At 50.1% G+C, this 17916-nt stretch overlaps 1 protein-coding gene across 1 annotated transcript; it reads left to right on the top strand.

Moving 5' to 3' along the window:
- Positions 1 to 16804: 16804 nt before the first annotated feature.
- On the top strand, positions 16805 to 17793 carry LOC118638883 (insulin growth factor-like family member 1). The gene is made up of 3 exons (XM_036275014.1): positions 16805 to 16829; positions 17377 to 17430; positions 17528 to 17793. Exons 1-3 carry the CDS (start codon positions 16805 to 16807, stop codon positions 17791 to 17793), a joined length of 345 nt encoding a protein of 114 aa, XP_036130907.1.
- Positions 17794 to 17916: the final 123 nt, after the last annotated feature.

The raw sequence follows: 17916 nt of genomic DNA, 5'->3' as shown, positions 1-17916 counted from the left end.
CTTCCGCCGCCAGGGGGCGAACGGTGGTTTGCTCTCCAGTAACAGCACGAAACAACCGGAGAATGAAGAATGGAGAGCCCAGAGCTACTGAGTTTTATGTTGGTGTGAACGAGAGATCATTCTGGGGAGCGGAGAGGGAGTGGGAGATAGACACTCTTGGAGGGCACCTATAACCATGGAAGCTTCCGGAAGCCAGTCTTCAACCAGGAGGGAAGCCACGATCAATGCTCCAGAGACAGAAGACGCGGAAAGAAACCAAGTCTATAATAATGTTGCTGAGCCTCGGGAGGTAGCCTCACCTGAGACCAGCCCTCTCACCAAATTCTTCTGCCCTTTGACACTTTGTAAATTAGATTGATTTTTACTCTTTTCTTCTTTCAACTTCCCAATTGATCAGGACTGTTGTATTTAGTCTATCTTTGAAAGGTTGTATAATATAATGGTTGTGGTAGGCTCCCAAAGGTCCCCCCAACGATACCCATGTTCTAATCTCTGGAACCTGTGAATGTTACTTTATGTAGCAAACCACCACCACCGCCACTGCCACCATCATCCCCCAAAAGGGTCTTTGCAGATGTGATAACGTTATGGATCTTGAGATGGAGAGATTATTTTGGATTATGGGCTCTAAGTACAAGCATACGTATCCTTATAAGAGGGAAGCAGATGGATATTTGACTACAGAAGAGACAGTGACGTGAAGACAGAGGTAGAGGTTGAAGTGACACCAGCGTCCACCAGAAGCTCGCTCCGCCCTGGCCCTGGCCCTGGCCAACGCCCTCTCCCTCTCTCTCCAGGGTGTGTTCAGTCCCGGTTACGGATATCCCAGCTGCCAAGTCGGTTTATGTCTGAGTGGGCGGTGAGTCTTCTGACTAGCAGCGCTTGTCTCTGTGTCTCTTGCACTGTGTCCACCGCACCTACATTTCTCCCAGTGCCTCCCACACTATTCCTGCTAATTATTTTCAGGCCAGGTGCAACTTTTATGGGTAGAACTTCTTGAATTTTCTATCCTTAAAAATGATTGAGCCCCAGCTAGTGCGGCTCAGTTGGTTGAGCGTGGTCCCATGCACCAAGAGGTCACTGGTTTGATTCCCCACCAGGGCACATGCCTGAGTTGGGGGCTTGATCCCCAGTGGGGCACTACAGGAGGTAGGCCATTGATGGTTCTCTCTCATCATTGTTTCTCTCTCTCCAACTTTCTTCCTGTCTCTCTCTCTCTCTCTCTCTCTCAAATCAATAAAAACATATTTTTTTAAAAAAAGACTGAGGTTTGGCCAACTCTTTCACAAAATATTCTATGTCCAGAGAGATGGTATTGGGACTTGGGTTAATAAAAGTCCAAGTTTACCTCATGATCAAGAAGATTTTTGGTGGAATCTCCAAGATCATTATCTGCCCGTGTTCCTTACGTTACTGTTCACTCCTAATTGTATTTCTACGTCCCTCAGGGAGGAGGGAGTTGGAACCTCTCTTGGCACAGACCAGGTGATGAGAGAGTGCAGGTCACCTGGACCTGTGCACAGTGTGGCCACTCCAGAGGAGTGTCCTTAAGAAAAGGAATTCCACTATCCCCACATGGTAGATCTACTGAAGTCTAGCGTCGAATCAGAAATTCTCCATTCAAATTTGAAGACGGAATTACCTTTGTATTTGGGGTACTTCTGTATTATGTAGGCCGAATAGTCTCTACTTACATTTTTTTTACTAGAAACATGTCAAGTTCCCAGTTCAGAGGTGTTTTATCAGATCATGTTTGGGGTTCTGGCACGGACTCAGCAATGTCACCCCGGCACGGAGTTGGTCAGACCCCATTCCTGTACTAAAGCTCCTTCTATTGAGAATAGTTCAAGGGCTTTTTTTTTTCTGAAGTTCTTGCTACTGCGGCAGAGCGTTAGAAGCAGGCAAGGGCCCAGCCCGACCATCCAGGTCTTGGCCTGTACACAAGGGCCCTTGCATGCGGCAGAGACCAGCCTTGCAGCTCGCAGTCCACAGGCTGAGCAAAGGGCACCATCCACCCACTCAGACGCCAGAGGATGGGCCCTCCGACTCTAAGAGGTGGAGCCCCTCCTCCCAGCCACATTCCACATACCTGACATTCCTTTTGAAAACAGGAAGTTCCACCAAATTTCTGTGGTTCCCTGGAAGGAGTTCCCTGAGGCCAGCTGGAAAAACCAGGAGGACGTTCAGCCTCTTTAGCACCTGCTGGTAAAGGGGAACCCGAGACATTACAAAATAGTAGTGTCCTGTCGGTTTCACATTTCAGAATCATGGTCTGCCAGCACCATCCGGGATTTGTGGGGATGTCTTCTCTGGGGTTGGTTCCAGGGGTGCCTGAAATCAGGACCTACTTTCCAGAGGAGCTGAGCGTGGGACAGGTGACTCAGTAGGAAAAATAGAAATTACATCACTGTGACATGCAGCGGGGCCTCGTGCCAGGGTCTTCCTGAGAAAATCGGGCAGAGATAATGCAATCATTGGGGCTTCCAGTAGACTCTTACTTTCCATGGGATCCTGGGCATCCTTTGCAGTGGAAACAGCTGGGAGCTTAGTAGTGACCAAGACAGCCCTGGTCCCTGTCCCCATGGGGCTCTCGGTCCAGTAGAGATGCCAGATTCATCCCAGACAGACATCCCAGAATGGGCAGTGTAAAGGACAAACGCATGCTATGTGAACATACAGTAAAAATTTTTCCATTAAGCAAGGAAGGAGATATACATCAGCCAGAGTTAACCCATTGTATAGTTAATTCATCCCTCAGGCGTAAAGGCTAACCACAGATATCTTCTGTAAGTGCTTGCTTGCTTGCTCGCAAACCCTGAGCCCAAACTCCTTAACAGGGGCTAAGACAACTATATAAGCAGCCCTCCCCCTGAGCTCGGGGCTGCTCTCTCCTCTGCGTAGGATGGGACAATCACCAAGCGGCTAATAAAGCTCTCTTCATTTGAGCCCAGTTCGGAGTCTGAGTCTGGTCTGTCTCGTTGGTCTACAACAGCAGCACAGCAGCACAGGGGTAGTGGATGTGGAGGCAGCTTGTTGGGGATTTTTTTTTTTATCCTCACCCAAGGACATTTTGCATTTATCTTCAGATAGAGCAGGAGGGAGAGAGGGGGGAAGAGAGAGAGAGAGAGAAACATCGATGTGAGAGAGACACATCCACTGGTCGCCACCCACACACGACCCCAACCGGGGTACAAACTGCAACCGAGGTACGTGCCTTTAGCGGGCGCCGAACCCGGGTCTCTCTGGTCCGCGGGCCAACGCTCTAACCGCTGAGCCAAATTGGCCAGGGCTGTTGGGGATGTTTTTATGGTCCTTTAGTTTTCTGATGTACAGGTGCCTGCCCAGGACCGTGATGGGTGACAGACTGACACCCAGGCATCACTGAATTTAAAGTAATGCGGCCCTGGCCGGTTTGGCTCAGCAATTGGAGCGTCAGCCTGCGGACCAGAGAGTCCTGGGTTCAGTTCCCGCTAGGGGCACGTACCAAAAATAAATAAATAAATAAATAAATAAATAAATAAATAAAATAAAGTAATGCTTATCTGTTTTCTGCTTAACAGAAAACAGAAACGGCTTTACCCTGAGGGAAAGTGTTCTGTGTGAAACAGGGTATGAGCAGGTATGCAGTGGTAAGCTGGGCCCCTTGGCTAAGGCGACTAAGTGGCTCCATCTTTTTTTTTTATCTTTACCAGAGGACATTTTTCCATTTTTTGTTCCGACAGAGCAGGAGGGAGAGAGAGAGAGAAACATGGATGTGAAAGGGACACATCAAGTGGCTGCCACCTGCACAACCAACTAGGGCCAGGGACAAACTACAACCGAGGTACGTGCCCTTAGCGGGAACTGAACCCGGGTCTCTCTGGACCGCAGGCCGATGCTCTAACTGCTGAGCCAAACCGGCCAGGGCTAAGCGGCTCCATCTTTATCAGCAGTGCACCTTCCCCAGTGTTTTTCCAGTACTAGGTTGATTACCCCTAGAAGTAAAGGAACTCTGCTTAAGGTTAGGGTTGACCTACGTAATGGGATGCATCTTGCAGTTTCTGAGTATCAGGAACTGACAATCATGAGCCCGGTGACTAATGTTTATTTTGGCTTCTGTAATAACTGCTTTTGCATCCACGATTGTACCGGTTCCCTAATGGGGAGTCGAAAAGAAATGTGACTTCTGTCTTTAAAAGCGGATGAACAAGCCCTGGCCGGTTTGGCTCAGCGGTTAGAGCGTCAGCCTGCGGTCCAGAAAGACCTGAGTTTGGTTCCCGCTAAGGGCATGTACCTCGGTTGCAGTTTGTTCCCGGCCCTGGTTGGTTGTGCAGGTGGCAGCCACTCGATGTGTCCCTTTCACATCAATGTTTCTCTCTCTCTCTCTCCCCCTTCCTCTTTCTCCCTCCCACTCTGTCTGAACAAAAAATGGAAAAATGTCCTTGGGTGAGGATAAAAAAAAAAAGCGGATGAACAGGAACAATCGGGGCTGTTGATTTGGGGAGACCGTGTCCCCCGCAGCCCACCACCGGTGAATAAAGTGCTCCTTTACAATTCAGCTGTGCATCTCTGATGGTCTCGCTGACACATTGTAACAGTGGAAATGTTAACTTTGGCCAGGGTGAGGTTCCTGTATGCAGGCTGGGGTGGAGGGTAGGGAGCAGGTGATCAGCTCAGATGTGCGGTGGCAGTGAGGTGGGGCTCAAATCTGTCAGTCAAACTGTAAAAGACAAACACATGCTATGTGAAAGTACAGTAACATTTTTCCCATTAGGCAGACCTTTCCCCCTGGACTTTAAGAGAATGGCAAGAGTTAATAGATAACTAGCTGCTAGAGTTAATAGATAACCACTGCACTGTATAGATAACCATAGGGGTTTTAAGAGAATGGCAAGAACTAGCTACTAGAGTTAATAGATACACACTGCAGTACGCATAACCAATGGACATGGACAACAAAGCCGGGGATGGGGCGGGGGTGATGGGGAGGAGGGTGTCAATGGGGTAAAAAAGGAGAAACATCTGTAACAAAAATAAAATTAAAAAAATACAAGATAAGTTTATTAATTTTGAAGAAAAAAAATAGATAACCACTGCATTGTACAGATAACCATTGCTTTGTGTGCACCAAACCTGCTTGCTCCCTCAGGCATAACGACAAATCGCAAATACCTGCTTCTGTACGTGGTTGCTCGCTCGCAAACCCTCAGCCCAAATTCCTTAACAGGGGCTAAGACAACTATATAAGCAACCCACCCCCTGAGCTCGGGGCTGCTCTCTCCTCTGCGTAGGATGGGACAGTCACCACGCGGCTAATAAAGCTCTCTTAATTTGAACCCAGTTTGGAATCTGAGTCTGGTCTGTCTCGATGGTCTACAACAAAACACAAAACATCAAATCTCCCCCGTAGCTGGCCGGTGTGTGATTCACTGGTGCAGCGTTGACCCATGCACCAGGAGGTCACCAGTTCAGTTCCTGGTCAGGGCACATTGTGGGCCCAATCCCCAGTGGGGGGCATGCCGGAGGTGGTCAGCTGATGTTCTCTCTTATCAATGTTTCTATCTCTCTCCCTCTCCCTTCCTCTTTCTCTAAAATCAATAAAGAAAAAATATTGTTAAAAAAAATCTCACCCTGGCCGGTTTGGCTCAGCGGTTAGAGCATTGGCCTGTGGTCCAGAGAGTCCCAGGTTCGTTCCCGCTAAGGGCACGTACCTCGGTTGCAGTTTGTCCCTGGCCCCGGCTGGGGTCGTGTAGGTGATAACCAGTCGATGTGTCTCTCTCACATGGATGTTTCTTTCTCTCTCTTCACCCCTCTCTCCCTCTTGCTCTATCTGAAGATAAATGCAAAAAAAAAGTCCTCAGGTGAGGGTAAAAAAAGAAATCTCCCTCATATACAGGGAGATGAACAGTACTACTTGTAAACAGCCTATTTGGCCCTTTGAGAAAGTGTAAAGATTCGAACCCAGGGCTATTTGACCCCAAACCCTCATCACTGTCAAGTCAGGGCTCACAGTACGCATGGACAGATCCTCAATATCTGTTTCATCAACAACCTCTGAGACTCCCTGCCCTGTCCCTGATACTCTCCATTTTCCCACCCAAGTTCTGACTCAGCCGCCCACAGAGCCCCGGATCCAAGCCCAGGAGGGTGGGCTGGGCTCTTCCCTCCTCAGAGACACCAACCCCAATCCTGCCCCAGGGAACCTGTTCTCCATAGGTCTGGCTGGTATCCGGGCCAACCTCACCCCTCTTTCTGATGCAGATATGGAGCTGGGAGCGGAGCCCACCTCCAGTCTCCTCAGGAAGTACCTGGGATGGCAGACGTGAGAGCTGAACCCGTTTATTTGGAAGACGTGATGGGACAGTTTAATCGGGGAAGGAGACACAAGTCTGTGCCCGAGCTTTTCCATTCCCACGTTTATTAAACATCTGTACATGACTCACTAAGAAAAATAGATATGACACCATTCTATGTGCTACAGACAAAAGTAAGTTGAATTACCAATAATGGTTAACATTCTAGGTAGTATACATTATTGTATTTTCAATAAACTCTATTTTATTATTATTATTATTTTATCCTCACCCGAGGACATTCCTCCATTTTTTTGTTCAGATAGAGTGGGAGGGAGAGGAAGAGAGAGAGAGAAACATCGACGTGAAAGGGACACATCGAGTGGCTGCCACCCACCCGCACGACCAACCAGGGCCGGGGACAAACCAACCGAGGTACGTGCCCTTAGCGGGAACTGAACCCGGGTCTCTCTGGACCACAGACCGACACTCTAACCGCTGAGCCAAACCGGCCAGGGCTATTTTATTATTATTTTTAAAGGATCCATTTTGACAAACTCATTGGTATGACAGCCTGAAAGAGTGTCATGATACAAAGTTTGGACAATACTTCTCTACCCTGCAGCCGTAAGAGCGGGGAGGCCTATGCCCTGGCCGGTTTGGCCCAGCAGTAGAGTATCAGCCTTAGGACAGAAAGTCTCAGGTTCAATTCCGGTCAAGGGCACATACCTCGGTTGCAGTTCGGTCATCAGCCCTGGTCGGGGTCATGCGGGAGGGAGGCAACCAATCGATTTGTTTCTCTCACATTGATGTTTCTCTTTCTCTCTCTTCCTCTCTCTCTCCCCCACTCTATCTGAACAAAAATGGGAAAATATCCTCAGGTGAGGATTAAAAAATGAATAAAATGAAATAAAAGAGAAGAGACCCTGGCCGGCTTGGCTCAGCTGTTAGAGCGATGGCCCGTGGACCAATGAGTCGTGAGTTTGATTCCAGCCAAGGACACGTACCTCGGTTGGGGTTTGTCCCTGGCCCTGGTTGGGGTTGTGCGGGAGGCAACCAGTCTATAGTCTCTCTCACGTTGATGTTTCTCTCTCTTTCTCTCCCTCCCTCCCACTCTATCTAAGATAAATAGAAAAATATCCTCCGGTGAGGATTAAAAGAGAGAGGGGAGGCCTGAACAGCAGGGTGCGGCGTGTGCTGTCCCCCACCCCCTTGGGAGAGTGCAGACATTTAGAACTTTGGTATTGTATGATTATTTCTTTTTTTTATTTTATTTATTTTTTATTTTTTTTATCCTCACCCGAGGACATTTTTCCATTTTTTGTTCAGATAGAGTGGGAGGGAGAGAGAGGAAGAGAGAGAGAAACATCGATGTGAAAGGGACACATCGAGTGGCTGCCACCGCACAACCAACCAGGGCCGGGGACAAACTGCAACCGAGGTACATGCCCTTAGTGGGAACCGAACCTGGGTCTCTCCGGACCGCAGGCGGACGCTCTAACTGCTGAGCCAAACCGGCCAGGGCTTGTATGATTATTTCTACTGTCAGATGCCTCCTCTCTGGTCTCCTGCCTCCTGTCCACTCCCTCATAGAAGACAGACCCTGAGATCTCCCATAGATTCAAATTTCACCCCTTCATCCTGTGTAAGACCTGTGCCCAGAAAACTCATCAAGGCCCACAGGTTGACAGACCCCGTCCTGCCCTCTGCCCTCCCAGGGATGAACCCTACTGAAATAGTCACAGTTCTTGCTCGTTCTTAAAATCACAGCTCAGACGTCCCCTCCTCCAGGAAGCCACCCTTGATGCCCATGGCCCTCCTTCCCTACTGACTCTGGGTCATTACTGTCTGGAATGGTCTGTGTCCCCCACTGGACGTGAGAACCAGAAGGACAGGGCCTGGGACTAAGTCACCACTGGGTCCCCAGCATCAACTAGCATGAGGTTGATGACAGAGCAGGTACTCAGAAATATTGAATGAATGAATCAATTAATAAATAGATAAATGAAGGGGTGGATGAATGAATGAAATCACTGTGTTCAGGGTATACCTATCTTAACGTGTCTGCCCTGACATACTGACTTTCTGAGAATTGGTGCCTGAAGCTCAAAGCTCTCCTCCAGGCGGCCTCCTGCTCAGCTGCAGCCTGGATCTCAGATGCTGGGAAGGCCCGAGGGACCCTCTGTACAGAAAACCTCCCTCCCAGCCTCATCTCCCCTGCTCTCCCATCCCACACACATGGGATCCAACCCAGGCTCGAGATGCAGGCTGCCAACATCCAAACTCTACCTGGAGTGAGTCAGTTGGACCAGCGCACAGAGCCTTTTTTTATTTACTGATTTAATAATTACTGATATTACTGATTTGGCTGCATCTACGAGAGACAAACACCTATTACATCACTGTTCAGCTTACACACAACTTCCAAAAGAAGTGAAGAGAAAAACAAGCAAGAAAGTGCACCGTCATCCTCCCTCAGGGGACTGGTTCCTTTACCTTCCGATTCCACGTGACTTCCCTGAGAGGACAGGCTTCTCCCGCTCCCACGGATCAAGCACGTTCAAGCATAAAGAAGATGAGTTCCTACGAAGGAGACACGTGAACATTTTCCACTCACCCTGTTGTTATAACTCTTAGAGGGTCATGATCTACTGAAGAGTCTTTGGACTCTTTTGTCCAGAACCTCAATGAAACAAATAAGTATGATAAAGACACTGGTTACATCAATCACTTCTAAAGTCATCAATTGCGCCCTGGCCATGTTGGCCTGCGGTCCAGAGAGACCCGGGTTCGGTTCCCGCTAAGGGCATGTACTTCGGTTGCAGTTTGTCCCCGATCCTGATTGGGTCATGCGGGTGGCCGCCACTCGATGTGTCCCTTTCACATCGATGTTTCTCTCTCTCTCTCCCTCTCTCTCCCTCCCACTCTATCTGAATAAAAAATGGAAAAATGTCCTCAGGTGAGGATAAAAAAATAAAGTCATCAATTGCTTACCAGGTGTCCAGCATGTCTCCCATCCTCTCATTCATATTTTCCTCTCCTCTTCCTCCCCATCAATCTCAGGGCCTGCAACCATACCTGAGATGTACAAACTGTGTGTCCCTGAACAAATGACGATTAAAAAAACCAAAACAGTAGACACAGTGTCCTTTTGACATTTGAGTTCCTGTCTTGGCTTCAGGGGTGACCCCAGAAACCTGGCAAATTTCTCTTTTGGCCCACTATTCAAATTAGAGTTTCCAAATCTATAAATAAAGGCTCTTTCACCTGAATAACATCAACTGGTGTTAGGTGAGCAGTGACTACACCCTGGTCCTCAGGTTGGGAGTGTGAGATAGGTCAGCCTATTTGGAGCTCCTCAGGAGACCGAGACTTCCAAAAGAAAGGAAAAGACTTGTGGGTTTAGGTGGGTGAGGCATATTTTGCTCTCTCTCTCTCTCTCTCTCTCTCTCTCTTTCTTTCTTTTTGTAAAGCCTCACTCGAGGATACTTTTTCATCCATCTTCAGATAGAGTGGAAGGGAGGGAGGGAGGGAGGAAGAGAGAGAGAGAGAGAGAAACATCAATGTGAGAGAGATCCATCAATTAGCCTCCTGCACAACCCTGACCAGGGCCAGGGACTGAAGTGCAACTGAAGTACAGTGCCTTTTTTTTTTTTTTTTTTTATCCTCACCCGAGGACATTTTTCCATTTTTTGTATAGATAGAGTGGGAGGGAGAGAGAGGAAGAGAGAGAGAGGGAAACATTGATGTGAAAGGGACACATCGAGTGGCTGCCACCCGCACGACCAACCAGGGCCAGGGACAAACTGCAACCAAGGTATGTGCCCTTAGCGGGAACCGAACCCGGGTCTCTCTGGACCGCAGGTGCCTTTTTTTTTAAATCCTCATCTGAGGACATTTTTGCATTTATCTTCAGAAAGAGTGGGAGAGAGAGAGAGAGACAGAAACATCGATTTGAGAGAGACACATCGAGCGGTTGCCACCCACACAACTGCAACCGGGGCCGGGGACAAACTACAACCAAGGTACGTGCTCTTAATGGGAACCAAACCCAGGACCCTCTGGTCTACGGACCGACGCACAATCCCTGAGCCAAACCAGCCAGGGCTGTCTTTTGCTTTTTCTGTTTTATCCATTTGGGAAAGTGGGGTGAATCCCCGCCCTCTTTTCTTCTGGCTTGATGACATTTTTTTAGTATTATGCTTAGATTTCATTCTCATTATCTTTCGTGTGTCTACTATAGTTTTTGTTTTGTGGTGGTCATGAGGCTCACGTATATCAGCCTATATGCATACCAGTCTATTTTAAGTAGATAGCAAGTAAGTTTGAAACACATTCTAAAGCCACATTTTGACTTCCCCTCCCATGTTTTATGTTTTTGATGTTTTATATTTTGTGTGTGTGTGTGTGAGTGTGTGTATTTCTTAACTAACTGTTGTGGCCATGGTGGGAGTTGAGTTTAGGACTCCTCTACATCACCATCTTGAATTACTCTCCTCAAAGTCATTTTGAAAGGGAAATTCAAATCAGAACTAGCAAGACTTACAACTTTACATTGACTAGAATGGTGATAATTTTTTTTTTTTTTTGTACATGCCCCTAGCAGGAACCAAACCCAGGACTCTCTGGTCTGCAGGCCGATGCTCCAATCGCTGAGCCAAACTGGCCAGGCTAGAATGATGATAATTTTTAAAATAGAAAAAAAAAAGTGTTAGTAAGGGTGTGGAGAATTTGCAAACCTCATACTTTACTAGTGTGAATGTAAAACAGCACAGCCACTGTGGAAAACTGTATTTTTCCTCCAACAGTTAAACTTAAAATTAGCATGTGAACAAGCAATTGTACTCCTGGGTATAGAACCTAAATAACTGAAACAGTTGTTCAAAAATCACTTAGACATAAATGTTCATAGTGGCATTATTCACAGAGTCAGAAGGTGGAAACATCATGGATGTCTATCAATTAATAAATGGCTAAACTAAATGTGGTATATCCGTACAATGAAATATTATTTCTCATAAGAAATGAAGTATTGATCCATGCTACAACATGGATGAATCTTGGGAACACTGTAATAAGTGAAGGAAGCCAGACACAAAGCATATATTGTGCCTTTCTATATATATGAAAAATCCAAAATAGGTAACAACATTGAGACTGAAACTAGATTAGTGGTTTCTAGGAACTGGGAGGAGGGTGGAATGGGATTGCTCAGTGAGTATGGTTTTTTTTGGGGGGGGGGGTGATGAAAATATGACACAACATTTTGAATATATTGAACGCCACTGAACTTACAAGGGCAAAATGGTAAACATTATGCTATGTGCCTTGCACCACACATAGAAAAATGAAAAGTAAAAACATTTGGATGGGGGAGCCTGTGTCTGGAGAGCTGGAGGAACTGTCCACGCCGCTGGTGCTGACCACGTTGACCTGTCTCATTATTTCTGTTGCTGGAATGTTACTTTCCCTGAGTATTTCCACTTTATAGTCTGATTCTGATTCCCACCTGCTTGAGCAGAGTAGAGGCTGGTCTGGTTCAACTAGATCTAAAACCCTTGATCGATTTGGTCCCTGAAACAACTCATTCCCTTCTCACTGATGATCAAATACCACAACTGTGCCAGATTCTCAAGTGACTTCCTTGAGGGCCAAGCCACAAAGTGATGTACAAAGTGCTCAGCAGAAGGCGCCCCAAGTGCCTTCGGGATATAATGGGGTGACTCCCTGAAGCCTCTGGGTTCAGGAATGTTATTTTGGGGGGTGACATTGAAACGGAAACCTGGAGAATGAATAGAATGCATGTGAAGAGAGTAGGGAGACAGAATTGGCTTTCTCTTAAGCTGGCAATGACCGGGTCAGAACGATGTTGGGCCATGAAGCTGCTAAGCAGAACTGCGTCCCTCTTGAGATTTTATTCCCTCAAAAGTGCCCCCAAAGTGAAAGCCACGACTACCCTGCAGCAGAGCCTGCACATCCTCAACCTTAAATGATTTAGTGGTTGTCCCTCTGGAAAACTATGCTCATGCATCAAGAACGGGTTTGTTGCCCTGGCCGGTTTGGCTCAGCGGTTAGAGCGTTGGCCTGTGGTCCAGAGAGACCTGGGTTCGGTTCCCGCTAAGGGCACGTACCTCGGTTGCAGTTTGTCCCCGGCCCTGGTTGGGTTGTGTGGGGGGCAGCCACTCAATGTGTTCCTCTCGTGTTGATATCTCTCTCTCTCTCTCTCTCTCTCTCTCTCCCCCCCTCCCTCTCTCTCTCTTGCTCTATCTGAACAAAAAATGAAAGACTGTCCTCAGGTGAAGATAAAAAAAAAGAAAAAAGAACTGGTTTGTTCGCTAAAGTGGGCAGTGGATACGAGGACTCTACCAACTTAGGAGCCTCTCATTTGCTTCATCTCGCATCCAGTCTCACTTAAAAAAAAGCGTCGTCTTTCAAGATAACCCATGGAATTGAAGCAGTTGGTGGTAATTGTGTCACTTCAACAAGGGAAAATGTGGCCCCACACTGTGGAGTGCCTGCAGGTGACATCGATATTCTAAAGGAGTTCCTGCTCATTGTCATCACACCTGAATTTGGTCGTTGGGAGGTAGCTGCCCTTCAGTCTCAGCTAAGGGTTGACAAAGCTGTGGCCAAGAACAAGATGAAAGCTGGGTACCTGATGTCAGGGGAGGCTTTTCTGGGTTTCCCAGATGAAGCTGGGTCTCAGGCTCTCGTTGCTGGTTTGTTGGTGCCACCCTCCGCCCTCCTTCAGCAGGTCCACTCAGTAGCTGACGCTGATGTCACAGATGCTGCAGAGGAGTCTGTTTCCGGCCAGAGTCCACGGCAGCCAGCGGAAACGTGGGGAACGCACCCTTTGTTGATGCTCAAAGCCTGAAACACATTGCAGGAAGGAGCCGGACACTTTCTCAACCCAGAGCAGCAAACACAGGAAAGTCCCACATCTAAAATGTCCCATTTGTCTTTGTTTTCAATGAGGTGAAATATCTTAAGAAGTATAAATGCAGGTAATTGTTCCCAGATGACCTGAAGTCAACAGAACAGTCAAAGTATTGAGAGAGAGAGAGAGAGAGAGAGAGAGAGAGAGAGAGAGATTAGGGAGACAGACAAGGACCATCATGCACGGGCCCTGGGACATGTGGATGTGGATGGGGCACAGACACTGATGTTGAGGAACAGAACGGAAAGTGGGGACAGTGTGGTGAGGCCTGCAGCTGTAGGATGTGGAGGCTGAGCCATGAGAGCCACTTTGGGCTGTAGTACGGAGCTGTAAAAAGCTGAAGGCGATGGGCGCCATGAAAGGCGTACAGGGCACGTGGCCCCCAGCCCACCCCCTCAGGGCTCCCCGCCTGCACAGGCTGCACAGCTTCAGCCTGCCTTTCCCAGGTGGCCTTGCAGCTGGATGAATCCGAAACTCTGGGCAGCACATCAACGGATCACCAGGTATTTTCCCCAGCAGCCACCAAGAGTCCAGGCGGTAGCCTTGAGATGCCAAAGGCGGCCGGGGCTGCAGAATGACGTCCAGATCTCTGAGCCATCTCAGCAGTGCTGTTCTGGGGTCACAGCAGTGACAAGAAGGCTCTCAATTCCCTGTTCACCTGGGAGGATCCAACCAGGGCTGGGAGGGGCCAGACCATCCATTCTTCCATCCATTCTTTGGTCACCAGAAGTGTCTTTGCAGGGAGAGGGGTTAGTTACTAAAATCCTGATGAAGTGATTGAGCAAAGGGGTGACACCGCCTCCTTGTCAACCCGAAGAGGAGGAACTCCTGTCCCTGCGGAGCCCCAGCCCCTCCCAGCATACCTGACATTCTTTCTATACACCGAAAACCACCTGTCCCCAGGAAGGGAGCTCCCTGAGGCCAGATGGAAATAACACCCAGATGCTGTCTGGAGGAAGATTCAGTTAATTCCTCGGGCAAACAGGATGCCAGGAAGCAGGTGACAGCAGGAAATGCCAGTGTCCTCCTGGAGCCCTGAGCTCTGTCAGTCTCAAGCAGGAGCCCCAGAACGTCCAGGGGTGTCTGTGAGCAGAGGAGCTGGGCCAGGGGCTCTTGGAGGCTTGTGGCCTGGGATTCGGGAGTCCTGGGTTCTGTTCCAGCCTGTGTCACTGGCCAGTAGGACCGTGTCAGCGTCTTGCTTGGATCCAGGGAGCAGGATGAGAGAGTCAAACAAGTGGCTGCTTGAAGTCAGAATCTGGCACTACCAAGAGAACCAGAAACTTTTCTAGCCTTTGGTAGAGACAGAATCCCGACACCTGAGGATGGCTTCATCCGAGACAGGCCCCATCTTGCCCCACAGAAGTGGGCTCTCATGCAGAAGACACAGCTGTCCCCAGGCAGCAAGGTCCCCCCGGTGGACAAAATAGGAAGGAGTTAGGGTTAGTGGTGTCAGAGTCCAGGTGTTTTCTCATCAACACGGCCTCCCAGACCCCTGCTGTCCCGGATTTCCTTCCCATGCCGCCCGGGAGTGGGGGCTGGGCTGCTTCTCTGCAGATAACCCTCACGGCTCCCTAGGGGGTGTTTTTCCTCTCCCATCCTGTGCTGGCACCCTAGAGTTTGGCAGAGGCAATTGGCAGGGAATCCAGCCTGCTGAGTCACCCAGGATATGCGATCCCCTTCACCTTGGTTTGTGGCTGAGATGGGTGTGACTTGAGCCTCCATGGGGGTTGGCCTCCGGATGGCAGGGAGTCTGGAGAGAGTGCTGGAGATTCCCTCAGGCGAGCAGAGACCCAGGAGTTAGGAAGTTTCCAAAGGCGGGAAGAAGGCACTGCTGCCTAAGAGTGAAGGGTCACCCTCCCGGGCCCCTGTGACTACCTTGTCCAACCTGGAATGTGGCTGGGTGTTTCTGAGACCTGAATTCCTGCAGGAGCTGGGTGACAGCCCCCTCTCCCCGCCCTCAGCACACAGGGTGACCTGAACTCACAGAACTGACCACAGTGTCCTTCAGAGGAGACGTCCTTCACCTTCTGTCTTCACATCCTGACCCCAGTGTAGCTCTCTCTTTTCAGGGGACACCACATCGGTCTCCCCCTGAGCATGCAAGCGAAGGGCCAAAGCCTTGGAGAATCAGCTGACGGTGGTGGAATTTCTCTCATGATACTTTACAGAGAAGTAATACTCATACTTCTGTGACAACCAACCAAACTAGGATGCTTCCCTCCCCCTTCCCCCCCCTCTCCCTCTCTTCCCCCCTCTTCCCACCTTCCCCCCTCCTTCTCCCTCTCCCTCCCTCCTTCTCCCTCCCTCCCTCCCTCCTTCTCCCTCTCCCTCCCTCCTCCTCGCTTCCCCTCCTTCCTCCCTCCTTCTCCCTCTCCCTCCCGCCTTCTCCCTCTCCCTCCCTCCTTCTCCCTCCCTCCCTCCTTCTCCCTCTCCCTCCCTCCCTCCTTCTCCTCTCCCTCCCCCTCCTTCTCCCTCTCCCTCCTCCTCTCCCCCCCCCCCTCCTGCTCCCTCCCTCCCCCCCCTCCTCCCTTCTCCCTCTCCCTCCCTCCTCTCCTCCCCCTCTCCCTCCCTCCTTCTCCCTTCCCTCCCTCTCCCTCCCCCTCCTTCTCTCCCTCTCCCTCCCTCCTTCTCCCTCCCCCTCCCTCCCTCTTCTCCCTCCCTCCCCTCCTTCTCCCTCCCTCCCTCCCTCTCCCTCCCTCCCTCCTTCTCCCTCCCTCTTCTCCTCCCTCCTTCTCCTCCCCTCCCTCCTTCTCCCTCTCCCTCCCTCCTTCTCCCTTTCCCTCCCTCCCTCCCTCTCCCTCCCTCCCTCCCTCCTCTCTCTCCCTCCCTCCTTCTCCCTCTCCCTCCCTCCCTCCTTCCCTCTCCCTCTCACAAACTCCACTGAAATTGTGACTTTTGAACAGCTTCTCATCCCTCCCTCGCTTGTGTCTGAAACAAAGCCTGGGCCATATAAGGTGCTAAGTGGACACGAGCTCCTGAATAAACCACCACGAATGAAGAGACAGAGACGGAGACAAGAAGAGCACCCTGGGCAGTGAGTCCCAGGGGTCCTCCAAGGCCTTTCCTATTGTTGTTTCAGGAGCCACCCCAGTATCCTCCCCTCGTACTCCTCCTTTCCCCAAACGTGCTCAATCTGGAGTTTCTGAGTGTACAAGGATGTAAGAGGTTAGCAATGTGCAAAAGACAGTGGGGGAAGCAGAAGACTCAGGATGCGATGGAAAAGCCGTTGGTGGATTCAGTCTGGGAGAGTGGAAATGGCTCTGAGGCATGTCTACTTGTTGATGAGGCCGTGGTGCTGGGCCTGAGTGGGAGGCATTTGGGGAGAGTATCATGGGGTGGGAGCATCCATGCTCTCCTGGTTCTCAAAGGATTCCATGGTGCTGGAGAGATGTCCCTAGCATCTTGACCAAAGGGCCCAGCGTGTCTCTGCAGGCACGGCCAGAAGCAGGAGACTTGATGACATCACCCCTTTATCAGACAAGATCGGACGTGTTCAGGTGATAAAGCCTTGGATCATTGCCCCTTTATCAGATATAAAAGCACCTGCTGAAAACTGCAGACCTTCCTGGGATTCTGCTGCAGCCAACCCAGAGCCATGACTCCTCGATGCTACGTCTTGGGTAAGAAGGACCCAACCCCAATCCCCTCGGAGCCCATCTCCAATCTCAGCCTCCACCCCATCCCTAACTCGACAGAATCCTCCTCAGCACCCATCCACATCCCCAACGCCACATCCAGCCACATCTCTGATCCTGTTCCAAATTCAGGCACAATGCCACGAATATCCCACCTTTCCCCTCCAAACCCAGCCCTGCAGACTTTAATGTGGGCCATCTCCATAACAACCCAGTCAGCTCAGCGTCCGGGAGAGCCGGTCGCACCTGAGCCTCCTGCTCTCAATTCTTGCCCAGGAAACACCGACATTCCCAGAACTCTCAGCCCATTTCTCCCAAGAATCCTGCCAGCTCACCTCACCTTTCACACGTCCATAATCCCAAGACACCTGAACACAGGTGACTAGATCCCACCCTGGACTGCTCTGAACCTTTTACTGAACCTCAGTCTGGGCAGAGACCCCCCTCAGACCTCCCCTGCCCCAGGCTGGGCTCCTGAGGGGGACCCACGTCTGTCCCTTCAGCCGCACCTCACCCGTCTCCTCTCCCACAGTTGCCTGGGCTGTTCTCTGCGTCTTCACCCTCCTCTGTTCACACGGAGCACCAGGTGAGCCCAGGGGGGACAGGGACACTTGGGGGTGGGGGGTGGCTCCTGAGCCCTGCCTGACCTGCCATCTGGGCCACACCAGCTCTGTCTCCTTCAGTTTCCCCCACAGGCGCTCACCTGATGCTCTGCCAGTCACACACAAGGTGTGGGGACAAGTTCTACGACCCCCAGCAGCACTGTTGCTATGATGATGCTGTGGTGAAATTGAGCGAGACTCGAAAGTGTGGAAACTGCACCTTCAGGGTCTGCTTCGAGCAGTGCTGTCCCTGGTCATTCAAGTCTGAGGAGACCTTCCTGGTAAAAGTGAAAAGCCAGAATTGTTCCTCAGGCCTATTCTCGGATGACAGAGTTTGTTCCAGGTGAGGTCCTATCTCCTTCACAGGAATAGGGTGTGCAGGGGACTAAGAAGGGTCTGGACACCTGGTCTGTCCAGGATACAACCTCCCTGCCCTGTTCTGGGTGGCCCCTGTCACTGTCTATTCAATC

The sequence above is a fragment of the Molossus molossus genome, unplaced genomic scaffold (assembly GCF_014108415.1).
Source record: "Molossus molossus isolate mMolMol1 unplaced genomic scaffold, mMolMol1.p scaffold_m16_p_21, whole genome shotgun sequence".
NCBI classification, from domain to species: Eukaryota; Metazoa; Chordata; class Mammalia; order Chiroptera; family Molossidae; genus Molossus; species Molossus molossus.
Note: the sequence above shows the minus strand (reverse complement) of the source record. Positions and strands in the feature narration are given on the sequence as shown.